General features: G+C 40.9%; 1 protein-coding gene and 1 long non-coding RNA gene across 2 annotated transcripts; both read right to left on the reverse strand.

The window, feature by feature from the left end:
- Positions 1 to 370: 370 nt before the first annotated feature.
- Positions 371 to 2347, reverse strand: LOC118879735 (uncharacterized). Its single transcript, XM_070997920.1, has 2 exons — positions 1966 to 2347; positions 371 to 1899 (listed from the first exon to the last, which is right to left on the reverse strand). Exons 1-2 carry the CDS (start codon positions 2345 to 2347, stop codon positions 371 to 373), a joined length of 1911 nt encoding a protein of 636 aa, XP_070854021.1.
- A 4085-nt stretch (positions 2348 to 6432) lies between these two features.
- On the reverse strand, positions 6433 to 6592 carry LOC139353535 (uncharacterized). Its single transcript, XR_011604846.1, has 2 exons — positions 6531 to 6592; positions 6433 to 6479 (listed from the first exon to the last, which is right to left on the reverse strand). It is a non-coding gene; the product is annotated as an uncharacterized lncRNA (long non-coding RNA).
- Positions 6593 to 18782: the final 12190 nt, after the last annotated feature.

Here is an 18782-nt window from a genome sequence, read left to right on the forward strand (position 1 = left end):
CTATTTAATAAGCCATTGTATTTAGGATTTGCAGTGTCTTGCATCATATGGAGTTGCCTTGTTAACGACTACCCCACACGCGTAGGTCCGAAGAGAGGGTGAACTTTAAGGGCGGCGTGCGCCTGGTGGCGCTCGTGGCAGTCGTTTTATTCTGTTAACAATTCAAATCAGCCTCATACATTTCAAACTAACTTAATCTTACCGCAGTGTGCCCTCCTACGATTCACAAGACAATGAGAAGCACAATTTATGGCGGCATCCATTAAACCGATATTAGTAGGCCCGCACTTCAAGGGCCAAGAAATCCATACGAGATCGGATAAATTAACAAATACTAGATTTCTCTTACAATACTTAGTCTACCTATCGATTACAATGTTCGACCGTCGACATCCCCGACCCCGTGAAGAACCGCTTCACTCAAATCCAAAACTGCAAGTTTTGAGACGGGCCGCAACATTGTCCGAGATAGGCCATTGTCGTTCACGCGCACAGTAGCGCGTCGTCTGGGCAAGGCAGGATCGCAGACGAAGACCATATCGCCCTGGCGGATGGGCTCCGTTCTCCGGCACCACTTCTCGCGGCGCACAAGCGTAGGCAGGTACTCCAGGACCCACCTCCTCCAGAAACGGTCTCGCAGCATGCGAGCAATCCTCCACTGCTTTCGCGTAGAACCCTCCTTGGGCAGCTCCGCATCCAATCCAGGCGTATTCGGCATGTTAGCTGCTCCCTTGAGCAGATCATTTGGCGTCAACGGCGCCTCTTGGTCCGCATCCACCGGCAAGTGGGTGAGCGGACGCGAGTTGACTACATTCTCCGCCTCGATCAGGAAACTCTCCAACACATGATCCCTCGGCGCAACTTCCTTCAAGGTATGGCGCAGCACTCGTTTGACGCACTGCACCATCCGCTCCCATACTCCGCCCTCAGACGGGTTCGATGGGCAATTGAAATCCCATTCAATGCTTCTGCTGGACAACTCACTCTGTATCCTCTCCGTCTCGAACACGTCTCCAAATCGCTTGGCCTCCCTGTCAGCTCCCACGAAGTTCTTGCCGTTATCACTCCGCAGTCTATGTACTGGTCCTCTACGGCAGACGAAGTTCCTGATCGCTATTATGCAGGAATCCGTCGACAGGTCATGCGCCAGCTCCAGATGAATCTTCCTTGTCGTCATGCATGTGAACAAGGCGACCCAACGCTTCTCTCTGTGACGGGATACAGTCACCAGCAGTGGCCCAAAGTAGTCCAATCCGGTGTACTTGAATGGCCATCCTCCCGCTTCCAGTCGATCCTCTGGTAGGGGTCCCATTATCGGCGGCATCGGCCGCGTTCGCTGCAACTTGCACTCGTTGCACGACGAGATTACTTCCTTCAGCACTCGTCTCATCTTCGTGACCCAGAATCTCGTCCGAGTCTGAGCAATCGTCGCATCCACGTTTTGATGCTTCATCTGGGCATGAAAGTGCCTCACAATCAAATCCGTAAGACTGTGCCTGTGTGACAGTATTACGGGCCTCCTCGCACTGTACGGCATGCACAGCGCGGCATCAACTCTGCCATAAACTCGCAGAACTCCGTGTTCATCCACGTAAGGCGCCAGACCTCGAATCTCACTCGAGCTGGCGACGTTCTTTCCGCATTCCGCCGACCTCATCTCGTCGGGGAACGACACCAACTGGGCTTGTCTGACTAACAGGTTCTCCGCGGCCTCACACTCCGATGCAGTGAGTCCGTACTCCTCGATCTTGCTTCTCTGCTTGCGACACCAACGCGCAAACCTCAAGACCCATGCTGTGGTCCTCACCAGGCGACTGAAGCTCGAGAATCTCTGGAACTGAATGGCAAATTCATCCGCGGCCACCAATGCAAACTCACCGGGCATCTCCTCTTCATCAGGCGCATCTGGAACACGCTTAGTTCCCTCCTCAGGCGCATCTGGAACACGCTTAGTTCCCTCCTCAGGCGCATCTGGAACACGCTTAGTTCCCTCCTCAGGCGCCGGCCAGCCGCTCGCTGGCTGCCTCAAAAATGCGGGTCCACTTAGCCAACGTGATTCCGGGCTAAGGTCCGCCTTATTCTGCGACCGCGTCGCATCATCCGCTGCGTTGTCGGCTGTAGGTACCCACCTCCACTGGGAAACCTTCGACGACTCCAAAATCTCCGCCACTCGGTTGCCAACAAACTGCTTGTACCGGCGGTGGGTGCTGCCGATCCATCTCAGCACCGTTTTTGAGTCCGTCCACAACACCTTCTCGCTGATGTCCACACTGTGCTCCTCCTGGACAGTGTTCATCAGTCTGGTTCCAAGAACCGCTGCCTGCAGCTCTAACCTTGGGATCGACATCGTTCTCATCGGTGCGCACTTCGTCTTTGCGCACACTTAGCTAACCATCACGTTGTCATCCTCGTACGTGACCCTCCAATAGGCCACCGCCGCGAATGCAGATTGACTTGCATCCACGAACACGTGCAACTCGACGGTCCGAACTGCTCCATGCCCGAAATAGTGACGAGGGCATCGGAACTGTCCCACGGCGTCCATCTCCCTGCGCCAGACCGCAAAGGCTCTGCCTATCTCCTCCGGTAGTGGTTCGTCCCACTGGATCTTCTGCCTCCAGATCTCTCTCAACAACAGCTTCGCTGTAATCATCAGGCAGCACAGGAATCCCAATGGGTCGAACGTTGACATCAGCAGGCTCAAATACTCCCTCTTTGTAGGGACTCGATCTCCACTTAGAACGCTACTTGGCACTCGGTGATACTCCACCTTGAATCTGAAGTCGTCCGTGGCTACCTGCCAGCGCATTCCAAGGATCTTCTGCTCAGCCTCACCCCATCCGACGCTCTTGACTTGTCCGGGTGGTCCCAACGCCGCTTCCACGAATCCAGCCTCCGCATGTATCTCCTTCACTCGGGTAGATACACTTATAGCTTCGCTCTCTGTAGCGAAACTGTCCACATAGTCATCGACGTAGTGGTAGTCGATGATGGCCTTGACTGCCCTCGGGTCCGAATCCCGAAACTTCAGGGCATTCACCGTCTTTACGTAATGCGCAGCGCTCGGCGAGCAGGCTGCTCCAAAGGTCATTACGTTCATCTCGTACACATCCGGGTCTCGATCGTCGTTGCCATCTCTCCAAAGGAATCGTTGGGAACATCGATCCTCGGGTCGGATCAGCACTTGGTGGAACATCTCCTTGATGTCACCGCAGACTCCGACTGCTCCTTCCCTGAAGTGGAAGAGCACGGCTGGCAAGGGCTTGTAATGCTGAGGCCCCTTGTCCAGCGCCGAATTTAGCGAGGTTCCTCCAACCTTGGCTGCAGCATCGAACACAAGCCGGACCTTACCGGGCTTGTTCGGGTTTTCGACACCAAAATGTGGCAAATACCATAGCCGGTCGCTCGTCACCGCGACCTCATCCTGCTGCAGCTTCCTCGCATATCCTTTGGATACGTAATCCTTGATGATACGATCGTATTCCAGCGCCAAATGCCCGTTGCGCTTCAACTTCTTCTCCACATTGATCAGCCGTCTGTGCTCCATCTCATAGCTCCGTGGCAGCACAGCGTAGTCGTCCTTCCAGAGTAATCCCGTCTGGTAGCGACGCCCCACTTTCACCGTGGTATCTTCGAGGATCCTTTGTGCCCGCGCGTCATCGCTGCCTGCGACCTGTGGCGCGAGCTTCACACCAAAGCTTTCCATATCGAAGTAGTCCTCCACCATCTTTTCCATCGTATCATCCATTGACACGGCTAGAAGGTAGGACCTCGGTGACGGCGTAGTCGATTGCCCACTTACTGGCCCAAACACAACCCATCCAAGCTCGGTTGCGGCCGCATACGGTCCCTCTCTGGCAAACCGCCTCGTCCTAAGTGGCAATCCCAAATGTCCATGGTCCAGTCCGATGAGCAACTTAGGCACCACGTTGATGTAGGGCTTCATCGGCAGACGCGCATCCTTATGCACGCCCTGGACATCTCGTCGACCTAACGTCTGCATTGGCAGACTCAGGCTCGAAACGGAGTACACGTTCCTCAAAACGTGGCGAGTGGACTTCCCAGCTCCACTTATCTCTAGGCTCACCACGTTGCTGGGCTCTCTGCTGGCCCTTCCTCCAAACCATTGTATATTCAGCTGTCGATGCACGCCTCGCACTCCCAGATCCCTCCGTAGCTCGTCATCGATCATCGTGACGGAGGATCCTTCATCCAAGAGCGCGTATGTATCCACCTGGCGACCAGCTCCGTACAGCGTTACTGGCAGTATACGGAACAAAAGTCGGCCTCCCTCGGCGTCAACGCAGTTTAAGTTCCTCTGCACGGGCGCCTCCGCTGGCTGCGGGGCCCTTATCTCCAGGCTGTTTCTGGGGACAGCCGACTGTAGGCCCCCCTCGTGGTCCCTGTAACCACCTCGTGGCGAAGACCTCCTGTCCGGGCCGCGTCTGGAAACTGCTGACTGCTGGTTTCTTCCATTGTGGCTCCTGAAGCCACCTCGCCGGCCATCTTCGCTCCTCGTCCGCGCCATGTAGCAGACGGTGATGCAATCTGCGGCATCCGTTGATCTGGCACTCGCCATGTACATCGCAGGTTCTGGTCGTATGTCCACTCCGTCCACTCCGTAAGCATGTGAAGCAGAGCCGGTGCCTCCTCACCATGCCCCACCTACCCGGTGGCGAAGCTCCAATGAACTCCCTGCAGCTCGTCGCAGCATGTTGCCCTCCACAAATTGGACAACCTCCATGCCGATCATCCTGTTGATCGCATCCGTTCTGGTCGACGCTCGCATGTAGAACTCGACGCCTCGGCTCCTTTCCCTCGACGTCCAAAACCGTACACACGACGTTTGCGTACTCCTGCAGCCACACGCTGAAGTGCGCCACAGTGGGAAAGGGCTCGATCGATGCAGCGTGCCTGGCCCAGTCTACTCGCTTGCTCGTAGGAAGCTTTGCCACAAGCTCCTCCATTAGCGTTGGGTTCCGCAGGTGCTGACTGCAAGAAGGCCGTTAGGTTACTCACTCGGGTTGCGAAGGGAACGATCCTCGCCAGGTGCTGCTCCGAAATCGGCGGCACCTCTCGCACGCTGTTCAGCTGGCTGCGTATAAGCTGCTCCGGTCGGCCGAACCTAAAGCGCAGCTGCTCCATCACGGCGCTGACGTTCCCAGGGTGAATCAGCAGCGACTTCACTGTCTCTCGTGCTTCATCCTTCAGCGCCTTCAACAACCTCTGGTTGTTCTCCAAGTCTGTGCAGTTGTATGCTTAGGTCGTCTCCACAAACGCACAGTTAAAGATCGGCCACTCCTCGGGCTGCCCTCCAAATACAGGCAGGTCCGGAAGCTTCCTTGGCCCGTACACTCTTTGGGATTCATTCGGCGTTATCGGGGCGTAGGACCCAACAAATGGCGATGCTGTTGCCACGTTGTGGGTGCTCCCGCCCGGTAGCACGAATCCATGCGCTGTCTGCGCAACACTTGTAGCACACAGTGGCTCTACAAAATGATTGCTAGTCGTTAGCAATGGCGGTCCACTCCAAGATGGCGGCAGCGTGCAGGCCGCACTGCTCGCACCGACACCGCTATGTGGGACCGGCCCGACCCCGTTAGTTGAGGCCTCACCGTTAGATGTGGCTAATGGCGATCCGCTCCAAGATGGCGGCCGCCCCGACGCTCCACTGTTGGCGCCATCTGCGCTTGGGCCAACTGCGATTGGCGCGCAATTGGCAGTGCTCACACTGTTCAGGGCTTTAACCTGCTTTAGCTCCTCCTCCAACGCCGCAATCCTTTTCAAAAGGTCCGACGTGAGGGACTGGTTCGTCTCCCGCTCTGGCTCTGATCCCGCAGCTGTGACAGCAGTACTCCTCGGTTGGGACGCTACTGTAGTCACCGTAGTGGCTGGGCTAGAAATGGCCGCCGCCGAGGTTATGTTCACTCGCGGCCGGTTTTCTGCTCCACTACTCACTGGCTGCTGATCCGCTCGCGTTGCTGTCGGGGTGGCTTCCCCTCCTCTCAGCCGCGAGCTCCTCTTCGGGGAATGCTGCATCCTAACAGGTCCAAATACGGCGCTGCCTCAGCGCTCTCCAAAATGGCGGCACCTGTGCCTTCTGGCCGCTGGCTGCGGCAGGCGATGCTTGACGCTGACCGCTGTCTGCGGTCTCCTTAACTGACGCGGCCTGCGTCTCCCTGTCGCTGACTGCGACTCCGTCCGTACCCAGTGTTCGGCGCTGTCTGCGCCCGTCTATGTCGCTGCCTGCGACTTCTCTACTGGTACGGGAATTGCTCCTGGCAACTCTCTAGCTGGTCGTCAAGCCGTCCTCCAGCGCAAGTTGCCCTCACAGTCTCCCTAGGACTGCGAATAAAAGGAGTTGTCTTGCATCATATGGAGTTGCCTTGTTAACGACTACCCCACACGCGTAGGTCCGAAGAGAGGGTGAACTTTAAGGGCGGCGTGCGCCTGGTGGCGCTCGTGGCAGTCGTTTTATTCTGTTAACAATTCAAATCAGCCTCATACATTTCAAACTAACTTAATCTTACCGCAGTGTGCCCTCCTACGATTCACAAGACAATGAGAAGCACAATTTATGGCGGCATCCATTAAACAGATATTAGTAGGCCCGCACTTCAAGGGCCAAGAACTCCATACGAGATCGGATAAATTAACAAATACTAGATTTCTCTTACAATACTTAGTCTACCTATCGATTACAATGTTCGACCGTCGACATGCAGTATTAGACTTATCGAAATGGAAAATGTATGATTTTCACTATCAATATATGAAGCCAAAGTTTTAGGAAAAGTTACTCTTAAATTATATGGATACTGATTCACTTATCTAAACAATAAAAACTGAAGATTTTTATTAAGATATTCGTAATGATCCTGAAGCAAAATTTGATACATCGGACTATTCAGATGAAAGAATTAATCTATATAACTTCAAAAAAATTAACAAAAAATGTTTAGGATTTTTTAAAGATGAGCTTAACGGTAAACTCATGACAGAATTTGTATGCCTGTGCTCAAAGGTTTATTCTTATAAAATAGATCAAGTTGAATCTTCACATATTAAAGCTGTGGAAAAAATACCATCTTCGTATTTTTCTATACGCAAAAGATTGTTCGACACCGAAGGGCTGGTCACACTGAAAGTGGCTTGACTTCTCTCTCTTTGACTTTGGCTTTAGAACGGACAAGTTGTGGTATAAAAGAAGCGTCTATTAAACAGAAAAACTTTGAACTAAAAACTAAAATCGCGTACTAAATTAATTAAGGAAACGGGAGAAGGCCTTTATTTCCAACAGGTTATGGGCCCAGTGTTTCGCTAAACTCTAATTAAAATAACAGTTAAATAAAATGCAAATTTCTGAGAATTTCTGAATTTCTGAGAACCCGTGTGTGTATGAGCACATTGAAAACAGGAGGAAGCACGTTTCAACAAGCGAAACATCCAGAACGGTAACAAAGTTATAAAAACACAAACGGTAAAAAGTATTTTAATAAAATAAAAGTTTGTATAAAATATTTTGTTCCTTTTCTTGCGAAAAAATTTTACAGCCAACCAAGTGCATACATGTTGAAGTTGCAAGTATGAGGAATGCATGTACTTATGTATGTGTATGTGAGGCCTCGTTTTTTTTTCTATTTCACCATATTGGCTAAGTGGATCTCACGTTTACTTATATGTATGTGTGTATGTGTACATGTAGGCACTTGGTACAGTATTTGCTTAACATTGATTCCTTTTTCTTCTCTCTTTTCTTCTTCTCGAATATACGATAGTTACATTGAAATTAGAGCAAGAATAAATATGAATAAGGAGAATAAGTTTAAGAATATTTCACCTATTCGTGGTGAAAAATATTCAGTGTGGAAATTTCGTGTGAAGTCTCTTTTAGCTGAAAATGATGTTTTATTTGTAATCGAAAAAGAAAACCCTCAAGAAATAGATGAGAAATGGACAAAGGCAGAAAGATCAGCAAAAAGCATTATAATAGAATTTCTAAGCGACTTCTTTCTTTCATTTGCCGATAATAATTCGACTGCAAAAGAGATTTTTGAAAAATTAGATTCGATCTATGAGCGAAAAAGTTTGGCAACGCAACTTTCTGTGCGTAAGCAATTATTGACATTCAAACTAAATGGCGACACACCTCTCATTATTCATTTCAATAAATTTGATGAATTAATCTGCGAATTAATGGCATCGGGAGCGAAAATTGAGGAGGTGGACAAAGTAGCTCACCTTCTTTTAACACTACCTTCGTTTTATGATGGGGTTGTGACCGCCATAGAAACCTTATCTACCGAACATGTTACCCTTTCTTTTGTAAAAAACCTCTTACTTGACCACGAAATTAAGATAAAGAATTTAAGTAAGGACACGTCTAATAAAGTTCTTCAAGCTACATCTCTAAGTAACAACAAACAAAAGGCATTGCATCTGAAAACCAAGTTTAAGGCAAAACCCTCTACGAACTTTAAGTCCAATTTGAAATGTCATCATTGTGGAAAGAAGGGTCACTTTAAGAAAGATTGCTTTATTTTCAAAAGGGGCTTAGAAAACAAAGATAAAGAAAAACATGCCCAAGTTCCAAATGTAGAAACAGGCAGATCATTTGCGTTTATGTTAAGGCAGGGCAGGAACTGTACAGGTGACGGTGATATATCCTTCATATTGGATTCGGGAGCTTCGGACCACATGATAAACAACATAACTCTGTTCTCAACCTATTCTACACTGGACACGCCAAATGAGATTGCAATTGCAAAGCAAGTTGCATACATATATGCTTCTGCAAAGGGGACAGTCCAACTCCGAAGCAATCTTAATACGAGCATTACACAGGAAAATGTCCTGTTCTGCAAAGACGTACCACAAAATGTACTGTCCGTTTTGAAGATGCAGGCTGCAGGCTTAACAGTTGAATTCAATTCAACGGGAGTAAGAATTTCCATGAACGGACAAGATATTTTTGAAGGTACGTGTAAAAGCAATGTATCCAATGACGGTTCCACATACACCGCAATTAAATGGAGTCTCTGAACGTATGATCAGATTCATAACTGAAAAGGCTAGAGCAATGATTAGTGGATCTAAATTAAATAAAAGTTTTTGGAGCGAAGCCGTTTTAACGGCAACATATTTAGTTAATAGAACTCCAAGTAGAGCGTTTCAGGATATGAAAACTCCATTTGAAATGTGGCACAACAGAAAACCTAAATTGAAATATTTAAAGATATTTGGTTCAACCGTATATGTGCATGATAAAATGCGGAAAAGAAAATTTTATGACAAATCATTCAAATGTATAGTGGTTGGCTACGAACAGAATGGCTATAAGGTGTGGGACATAAATTCAAAGAGGTTTTTGGTAGCTAGAGACGTAGTTGTTGATGAAATGAATATGGAGAATACTAGAACTGTGGCAAATGACTCAGAGTTTCAGAATGAAAGTATGGAACTGGTAGAAAGTATTCAGAATGATAGTATGAACAATCTACAATTGTCGACTGAAATGAATTCAGGAGCAGATGAGTCGAATATCCCGAATGAGAGTACGGATGGAAAATCGGATCTTTTTAAGTCAGATAAACAGCCTAGTGAGACAGCAACTTGTGAAAATGCCGATCCAATCATTGGTGAAGAATTGCCTAGTATGCAATTAAAAGTAGATGAAATTGAAGTCAGAAGAAGTGAAAGATTAAGACATGCCAAAAACGTCTTATCGGTTCTTAAACAATTGCTTAATGAATGCTCACGCCTTTTGTGATGATATCCCAAATAGCTACAATGATATTAAAAATAGAACAGACAGAATTAAGTGGAAAGAAGCCGTAAAAGAACAATTAGATTCGCATTTATATAATAAAACTTGGACTTTAGTTGATCAGCCTCTACATAAAAATATTGTTGATTGCAAGTGGGTGTTTTCTATAAAAACTAATGAGCATGGCAAGCAATTCAAATATAAGGCCAGATTGGTAGCTCGGGATTTACTCAAGAGTATCTTTTAGATAATGATGAGACTTTAGCTCCAGTTGCAAGAATATCTAGTTTTCGATTCATTTTATCCATGGCAAACCAATTTAATTTAAAAGTTCACCATATGGATGTTAAGACGGCATTCCTAAATGGTATTTTGAAAGAGGAAATCTTTATGAAGATTCCGGAGGGCTGACCATATGAGGATGGTAAAGTCTGTAAATTGAACAAGTCTATTTATGGGCTAAAACAAGCGGCACGATGTTGGTTCGAAACATTTGAAAATGTTTTAAAGAGTATCGGTTTTATTAATTCGGCAGTGGACAGATGTATCTATCTACTAGACCATGGGGATATCTTAAAAAATATCTATATGCTTTTATACGTAGATGATCTTGTAATTGCAACAAAGAGCATTGACACAATGAAAAATCTTAAAACATTCCTAATGAGTAAATTCAGGATGACAGATTTATGTGAAATCAGACACTTTATTGGAATAAAAGTAGAAAGAAAAGATGGTTATTTATATCTTAGTCAATCAGCATACATTAACAGTATTTAAAAAAAATTTAATATGGACGAATGTCATGCAGTCAGTACACCACTTCCAACCAAGCTAAATTATGAAGCTTTAAACTCATACGAAGAATGTAATGCGCCGTGCCGAAATCTGATTGGGTGTTTGATGTATCTAATGTTATGTACGCGTCCTGATCTAAGTACAGCAATAAGTATACTTAGTAGATATACAAACAAAAACAATTCAGAATTATGGCAAAGTTTAAAAAGAGTCTTGAGATATTTAAAGGGTACTGTGGATCTGAAATTAACTTTTATCAAAAATGAAAATTCTAGCGACACAATTATTGGGTATGTTGACTCTGACTGGGCAGGAAGTGAATCTGACAGAAAGAGTACAACAGGTTTTATATATAAAATGTTTGACTCTAATGTGATCTGCTGGAATAAGAGGAAGCAAAATTCAGTGGCTGCTTCTTCGACTGAAGGCTTTATTTGAAGCAGTAAGGGAAGCTTTATGGTTAAAATCGTTAGTCTCTAGTATAAAATTGGAATTAAATAAACCAATCAAAATATTAGAAGATATCCAAGGTTGCATAAGCATAGCTAATAATCCTACATGCCACAAACGATCCAAACACATTGATATAAAGTACCATTTCTCAAGAGAGCAAATTGAAAATAAATTAATTATCTTAGAGTATATTCCCACAGAACACCAGGTTGCTGATGTCCTCACGAAGCCGTTGCCCGCTGCAAGATTCTTGACACTAAGAAACGAGATGGGTCTTAAGAACTAAAACTCTATACTATACACTATAAGCCAAAAAAAAAAAAAAGGAAACTATTGAAAAGATAAACTGATAAGTTAATTTAACTAAAATTATGAATTTTAGTGTATTTATTAGCTAGAAGCTAAGAATTTTGAATTTTTTTGTTATTAACGAATGATTTTATTAAGGTTTTACTGGGTTTCCCTTAATCCTAGAACTATTTTGATTTGATCTAAACAAAACTATTTCTAGATGAATATGGATCATTATTATTGTTCCCAGAAAACACAACTGTCCAAATAAGAATATTATTGTAATACAAATTTAATTTTAAATTGTTCAACATATCTTTTGAGGAGGTGTGTGGAAAAAATACCATCTTCGTATTTTTCTATACGCAAAAGATTGTTCAACACCGAAGGGCTGGTCACACTGAAAGTGGCTTGTCTTCTCTCTCTTTGACTTTGGCTTTAGAACGGACAAGTTGTGGTATAAAAGAAGCGTCTATTAAACAGAAAAACTTTGAACTAAAAACTAAAATCGCGTACTAAATTAATTAAGGAAACGGAAGAAGGCCTTTATATTCAACAAAAGCAAATGGAGTGAGTTCACGAAATCTTACAATTGAAGACTATTAACTGGGGCCTCACTATATGGTGACAGAACAATATTTAGATCAAAAGCACATCAAATAACTACAGTTAATGTAAATAAAACAAGGAAGAACGCTATAGTCGAGTACCTCGACTATCAGATACCCATTACTCAAAGGGAAATGGAGATATGCAAGCAGCAAAGCGAGATTAAAAGGCGCCACCTACCGGCGGTAGACAGATTTAAGCGTTATGGGCGTTAGAGTGGGCGTGGCAAATTTATTTTTTGATCAATCGGTAGGTATTGACGACACCAATACATTTCAGTTAACATTTTTTATCTAGCATGCAAATTGTGGGCGTCACAGGTTTTCGCGGTTTGTGGGCGTCTAAGTGGGCGTGGCAAACTTTTTTTAGGTCTATCGATAGGTATTGATGAGAACATTTCAGTTAAAATTTTCTATCTAGCATCAAAACTGTAGGAGTTACAGTTTTGGGCGGTTTGTGGGCGTTAGAGTGGGCGTGGCAGTCTACTGAAACAAACTTGCGCTGCGTAAGAAGATCAGGAATCTGTACGCCAAATCTCAATAGCCTAGCTCTCATAGTTTCCGAGATCTCAGCGTTCATCCGGACAGACAGACGGACAGACGGACATGGCTAGATCGACTCGGCTAGTGATCCTGATCAAGAATATATATACTTTATGGGGTCGGAATCGCTTCCTTCTGCCTGTTACATACTTTCCGACGAATCTAGTATACCCTTTTACTCTACGAGTAACGGGTATAAAAATTCTTTGTGGCAAAGATAACAAAAGAAAACGTAATGTTAATGAAACACAATTTTTAGAGTTAAGTAATGAAGACCATGGTACGACATCAATAAGACATCAGAGATTAATTGAAAAAGATATTTTAGAAAATGTTTAATGGCTAGAATCAAATTCATTTTGCTTAGAGAGATGATACAAAATAATTATGTGAACGATGGAGAATCATTAGATAGCCTTAAATTTCAAAAGGAACATATTGAAAAAGAACTATTTTATAAATCAGTTGAATTGGAGATGTTTTATTATGATCGAGACTTTGAAAAATATAAATGAAAATGATTTTGAGTTTGTAAAAAGTATTTTAATTATATTTAATTTTAGTTTAAAATATTGTACAAAAATATTAATACTAAACTTAATATAAGATAAAAAAAAATATATAAATAAAAATTTATATACAAATAAAAATTAATTAATTAAATCATTCATTATACTACAAATTGTCTTCCTTGTTTATCCAGCTAGTCTTTGAAAACCCGAGCTACTTAACCAAAACTTTATTTCCTTTTCGCCTTACAACTTTTTCAACTAGGTATGTGTGGGGAAATCGTGTTTTTTTGAGTTGTTCTTTATAGAATCCGCCCTGAATCGGGCTACCATCTAAATCTTCAAGTAAGTATGTTTTTGGGGTATGTGTTCTTCACCTTTCTAATTTTAAAGATTTCTGTTGTATAGTTTGGTGTATACCCTTTCTCAAAGACATGTTTATATTTACTGATACGAACGTGGTCCCCCTTACGGAATTTACTTGCAACAAATATTTTCAGGTGATTATACGATGTTTGTAATATTTGTTTTTCATTGGAAGAATTGACTTTACTTGGACTCATTTTTATTGTTCTATGCTCTCTATTATTATATTTATTAATTAATTGCTTATACATATCTTTCCACTTATATTTTCCATTGAAACTAAACTCACGCCGCATTAATTCTTTAAGAGTTCTATTGAAACGTTCAACTATTGATGCTTTTAGAGTACTGAAGGTTGAATAATGATTTATCCTATAACTTTTCATTAATACCTTAAGTTTAGAATTAAAGAATTCAGTGCCATCATCAGTTTGCAGGTTTCTTGGTGTTCCATGACCCGATTTAAATATTCTCTCCATGGCTTGGGAAACATCCTTTGCATTTTTTGATTTTAATGCCTCACCCCAAGCATATTTCGAAAATGTGTCTATAACAGTCAACAAGTATCGGTACCCATCATTAGATTTTGAAAAGGCTCCCATTTCAACCAAATCTGCTTGCCACAGATCGTTTATACCCCTTGTAATCACTCGTCTTCGTTGAAAGTTTTTTCGAGATGGTCCGTGCAACTCATTTACGATTTCTCGCCTAATCATATTCTTCTAATAGGCTGAAAAGCGACACCTTCTAACTCAATTGTGGTTTTTTTCGGTAATGATATCGGTTTTGTTACATATTTAAATATATAGTCCTCAATGGTTTTAATCTTTTCTAGAATTTTGGCAAAAATTTGGTCAGCGCTGTCTGCCCTCTTATTATTCAATTCAATTTTATTTTCTAAGCCTGAAATTTTTGTGAGTCAACGATTAACATTTTGAGTTATCATTTTTCTTAAATCTTCTCCCAACTTTCCGGGGATCTCATCAGTATATTGCTTCGTTGCTAGATCATTGTTGTCTAGAGGCTTAGATGCGTTTTTGATACGTTTATTTTGAGCATTTAAGTTACCGTCCTCATCAAATTTTCTTATCGTTCCTTATCAACAGAAAAATGTCCAAACTTGTCGACAGACCATCATGTCTGTATATATATAAATGTAAAACATATTTGTCATTCCTATTTATACCCATTAATAATCTTCACGAAATTCCTCTAATATTGAAAAAATTTCGTTATTGTGGCTGGTGTTACCCGCTCCTTTTGATGCTACTAAAATTTCCAATCCTTCGACTAATTAATTTACATCATTCCAATATACATAGTTTGGATTTGATTTCTGAAGAGTCATGTAACCAAAACCTGTTTTTGAGCGAAGTGGAGTAGACGTTGAAGGACTGAAATCTTTGTCTATCAACTTCTTAATAATATGGCTATATTTGTATGCTCGTGTACCCTTGATTCTGTTATTAGGTTTAAATACTCTATTTATATTCGTTTCTAAAATAATTTTTTTATACATTTTCAAGTCTTGATCATCATAATTTTCAGGTTTACTAAGAAAAATGAGGGAGTACAGACCACAACTCATTCCACTAGAAATTGTTATTTTATTATCTTTAATTTTCAATTCTATATCTTCCAAAGTTAATGAATTGTTTGCGCTTTTTTAGATTATAGCCCTTATCCAACACATTTCCTCTGGTCAAATTACTGATATTAAAATCATAATTATAACTAGTGTTATTATCTTCTAGCTCTGCATCCATACTCATATCGGCCTCTCCTGTATATATTGGTAAAGGTGTTGTCCCTTCTTCTTCACTCTTTTCCGTCTCCTTTTTCTCATCTTCTATATCTTCCTCTATATTCGTTTGTGAAAAGAATTGATTATAGGAATCACTATCATCGAAAGTCCTTGGTGGAGTTATGTTTCGGTTAGACTGCAGATCTTTCTCATTAGTTGTAATGTAGAAATCGTCAAGCTCTCTCTCATCATCATCGTATTTTTTAATTTCCTTTATTTCACGCTTTACTTTTATACTATCTTTAACATTAGAAATCTTTTGTTTTTTATTTTCCTTAACAAGTTCATGTAAGGGTTCAGTAATAGGTTTAAAAGTTTCCTCCAATTGTAAATTTGTATGATTTTTGACTTGTTTGAGATCATTGAATTTTCGCTTCAAAGCAAACCTAGCTTTGGTTAACTGTGACAAAATATTCATTGTAGTATATTTTACAAACTTTATAAATGAAAGATTTAAAATTTCCGAAATTCATGTAGTCACTCCTCAGTTACTAAACGAATACGGTTTAGGGAACGCCAAAATCTGTAATATTTATATATCATTTTCGAATAAAAAAAAGATTCGATACATTTTCTTCATTATATTTAAAAAAGGGTATTTATTGATATAGTCTTAAAATCTCAATCTTTTTAAAGATTACTGACTTATTTCTAAATACAAACTTTCATTACTTGTATAAATATTAAATTTTCCATTGACGATATCATTTCATTGACGATATCATCTTGAAGAGAGGTGAACCTTTCCGGCATGTACAGAATGTGCTCCTCCAACTCGAGAGCAATAGATTCTCCAACCTTTGTTGTTTTGCGCTCCGCCTTGAGGATCGGGAATCTTACATTTTCAGGCATCCTTGTCTTTGATAGCAGTGTCTTTTTATTAAATTTATTGAACTCTTTAACTACAATGTTCATCTGGTTTTCCTGATTCATGATGGTTGTTCAGGTTTTTGGACTTGGTACAGTTGTTCCACGTTGTATTTAGCTATGTTTTGATGTTTACTACGTGTTTAGCAGTTGTTCAGTACTTGTTTCGTAGTTGCTTACTACTTGTTTTAGCTGGTTAATAGCTGTTATTAGATGGTTATTATCTGTTTAGTAGCTGTTAACTAGTTGTTTACTAGTTGTTATAAGCTGGTCACCAGCTGTTTTGAGCTGTTGTAGTTTTTTGTTAAGAATGATAAAAAATTCTTGTCTAGATAACATTTTATGTGAAGTAAAAACTTAGACTGTGAATTTGAACGCATGCAGGTCCACTTTTTATACTATACAGAGTTCACACATACACGTACCCATACATTGATTTTCAACCCCCCAAATGTACATTAACCATTTAAATATACCGGTTTTGACTTCACATCTTCTACCAAAGAAAGTAGAAAAGCGAGGCACAGGTGTCCACAGTTGTATGTATCAAAGTCTTGAACTCTATCGTAGTTGTATTGTATTCTATGTCCCAAGTATTTCACAACTTCTCTAGGTGGCTGAAGATTTCCAAAACTATCGAAATAATGTATATTATTTTTATTTTTATTATATGCAACCCAATGTGTACCACTTGATCGTGAATTATCTAGGTTTACTATACCACACTCCCTACTTTTTGGTGCATCTGGGAGTAGATCTCTCAAAATGTGGGATATATTTCTTAGCAAAATGTATAATGTCACCAAGACTGTTATCTGTCAATTAATATGGAGTCTGCCCTATGTCGTTCACTCAATGCCTTGTTTTGAGAATATGCAATATAGTGCTCTTTGCAAGCTTCATCCAAAGGGTTTATTCCTTGATCACCACGTTCCAACCGTTTCTGTAACTATGGGCTTCAAACGTATTAATGTATTAAATAGCTTATCGACAAGACCACCACCGTGTTTACAATTAAAAATACGACTGATGCGATTATAAAAACGTTTCCCCATTTTATTGATGTTTAATCATCAAAGATTTCTCATTGAATGAGGTACATTACGTTAAAAGATGCGTTTAATAAGTCAAAAACAAAAAATTTTAGTTAGAAATATTAACGATGAAAACAAGAAAAATCTACCGCCACGACATAGTGCTCTCTTACCGAACACAATAAGGGCTCTAATTGTTGGACCTTCGAACTGTGGTAAAACTAATATTATGTTAAGTGTAATAGAGAGTCCTAATGGATTAAAATTCGAAAATGTTTATATATTTTCAAAAAGTTTATATCAACCTAAACATGAGTACTTGGAGAAATTAATCAAACCGATTAAAGGAATGGCATTTCATACATTCTCCCATAATGTGGGTGTACTAGACCCCAGTGAAGCTAAAAACAATTCCATTATGATATTCGATGAAACATTTGTGAAAATTTGTCAAAAATGTTGGGAGGACAAGCACGGATTCCTATTAATTAGCAAGGATAACGAAATGGACAACGGAAGATACAGAAAAGGATTTAATCAATTTATTATGATTTAAGGAGTAATTTCAATATAAAGCTTGGTTAGATACTTACAATCCCACAGTTTATCAAAAGACTGCAATATGTTGATATGAGTGCGCTCTTATCGATTTTAATATGTATAATTCGACTCCAAATATTAATGAAAAAAAAACCTCTTCCACATCGGTGACAAGGTTATTACAACTCCAACTAGATCATATGAATTGAATGATATCACCGATTTATTTACAATAAACTAAAAGACTATACCCTTGAAAATACATTTTAAATTCAAAGTAATAATAATACACTTCAAGTTGAAATAACTACCATGCGAGAGTCAGTTTACTTTAATAAGGAAAGATCGGTTGGACAGCTGTTTGGTTTCCATCAAAAAGTACTAGAACCACAGCTAGAATCAAATTCATTTTGCTTAGAGAGATGATACAAAATAATTATGTGAACGATGGAGAATCATTAGATAGCCTTAAATTTCAAAAGGAACATTTTGAAAAAGAACTATTTTATAAATCAGTTGAATTGGAGATGTTTTATTATGATCGAGACTTTGAAAAATATAAATGAAAATGATTTTGAGTTTGTAAAAAGTATTTTAATTATATTTAATTTTAGTTTAAAATATTGTACAAAAATATTAATACTAAACTTAATATAAGATAAAAAAAATATATAAATAAAAATTTATATACAAATAAAAATTAATTAATTAAATCATTCATTATACTACAAATTGTCTTCCTTGTTTATCCAGCTAGTCTTTGAAAACCCGAGCTACTTAACCAAAACTTTATTTCCTTTTCGCCTTACAACTTTTTCAACTAGGTATGTGTGGGGAAATCGTGTTTTTTTGAGTTGTTCTTTATAGAATCCGCCCTGAATCGGGCTACCATCTAAATCTTCAAGTAAGTATGTTTTTGGGGTATGTGTTCTTCACCTTTCTAATTGTAAAGATTTCTGTTGTATAGTTTGGTGTATACCCTTTCTCAAAGACATGTTTATATTTACTGATACGAACGTGGTCCCCCTTACGGAATTTACTTGCAACAAATATTTTCAGGTGATTATACGATGTTTGTAATATTTGTTTTTCATTGGAAGAATTGACTTTACTTGGACTCATTTTTATTGTTCTATGCTCTCTATTATTATATTTATTAATTAAGCAATTAATTCCACTTATATTTTCCATTGAAACTAAACT

The sequence above is a fragment of the Drosophila suzukii genome, chromosome Y (assembly GCF_043229965.1).
Source record: "Drosophila suzukii chromosome Y, CBGP_Dsuzu_IsoJpt1.0, whole genome shotgun sequence".
Lineage (NCBI taxonomy): Eukaryota > Metazoa > Arthropoda > Insecta > Diptera > Drosophilidae > Drosophila > Drosophila suzukii.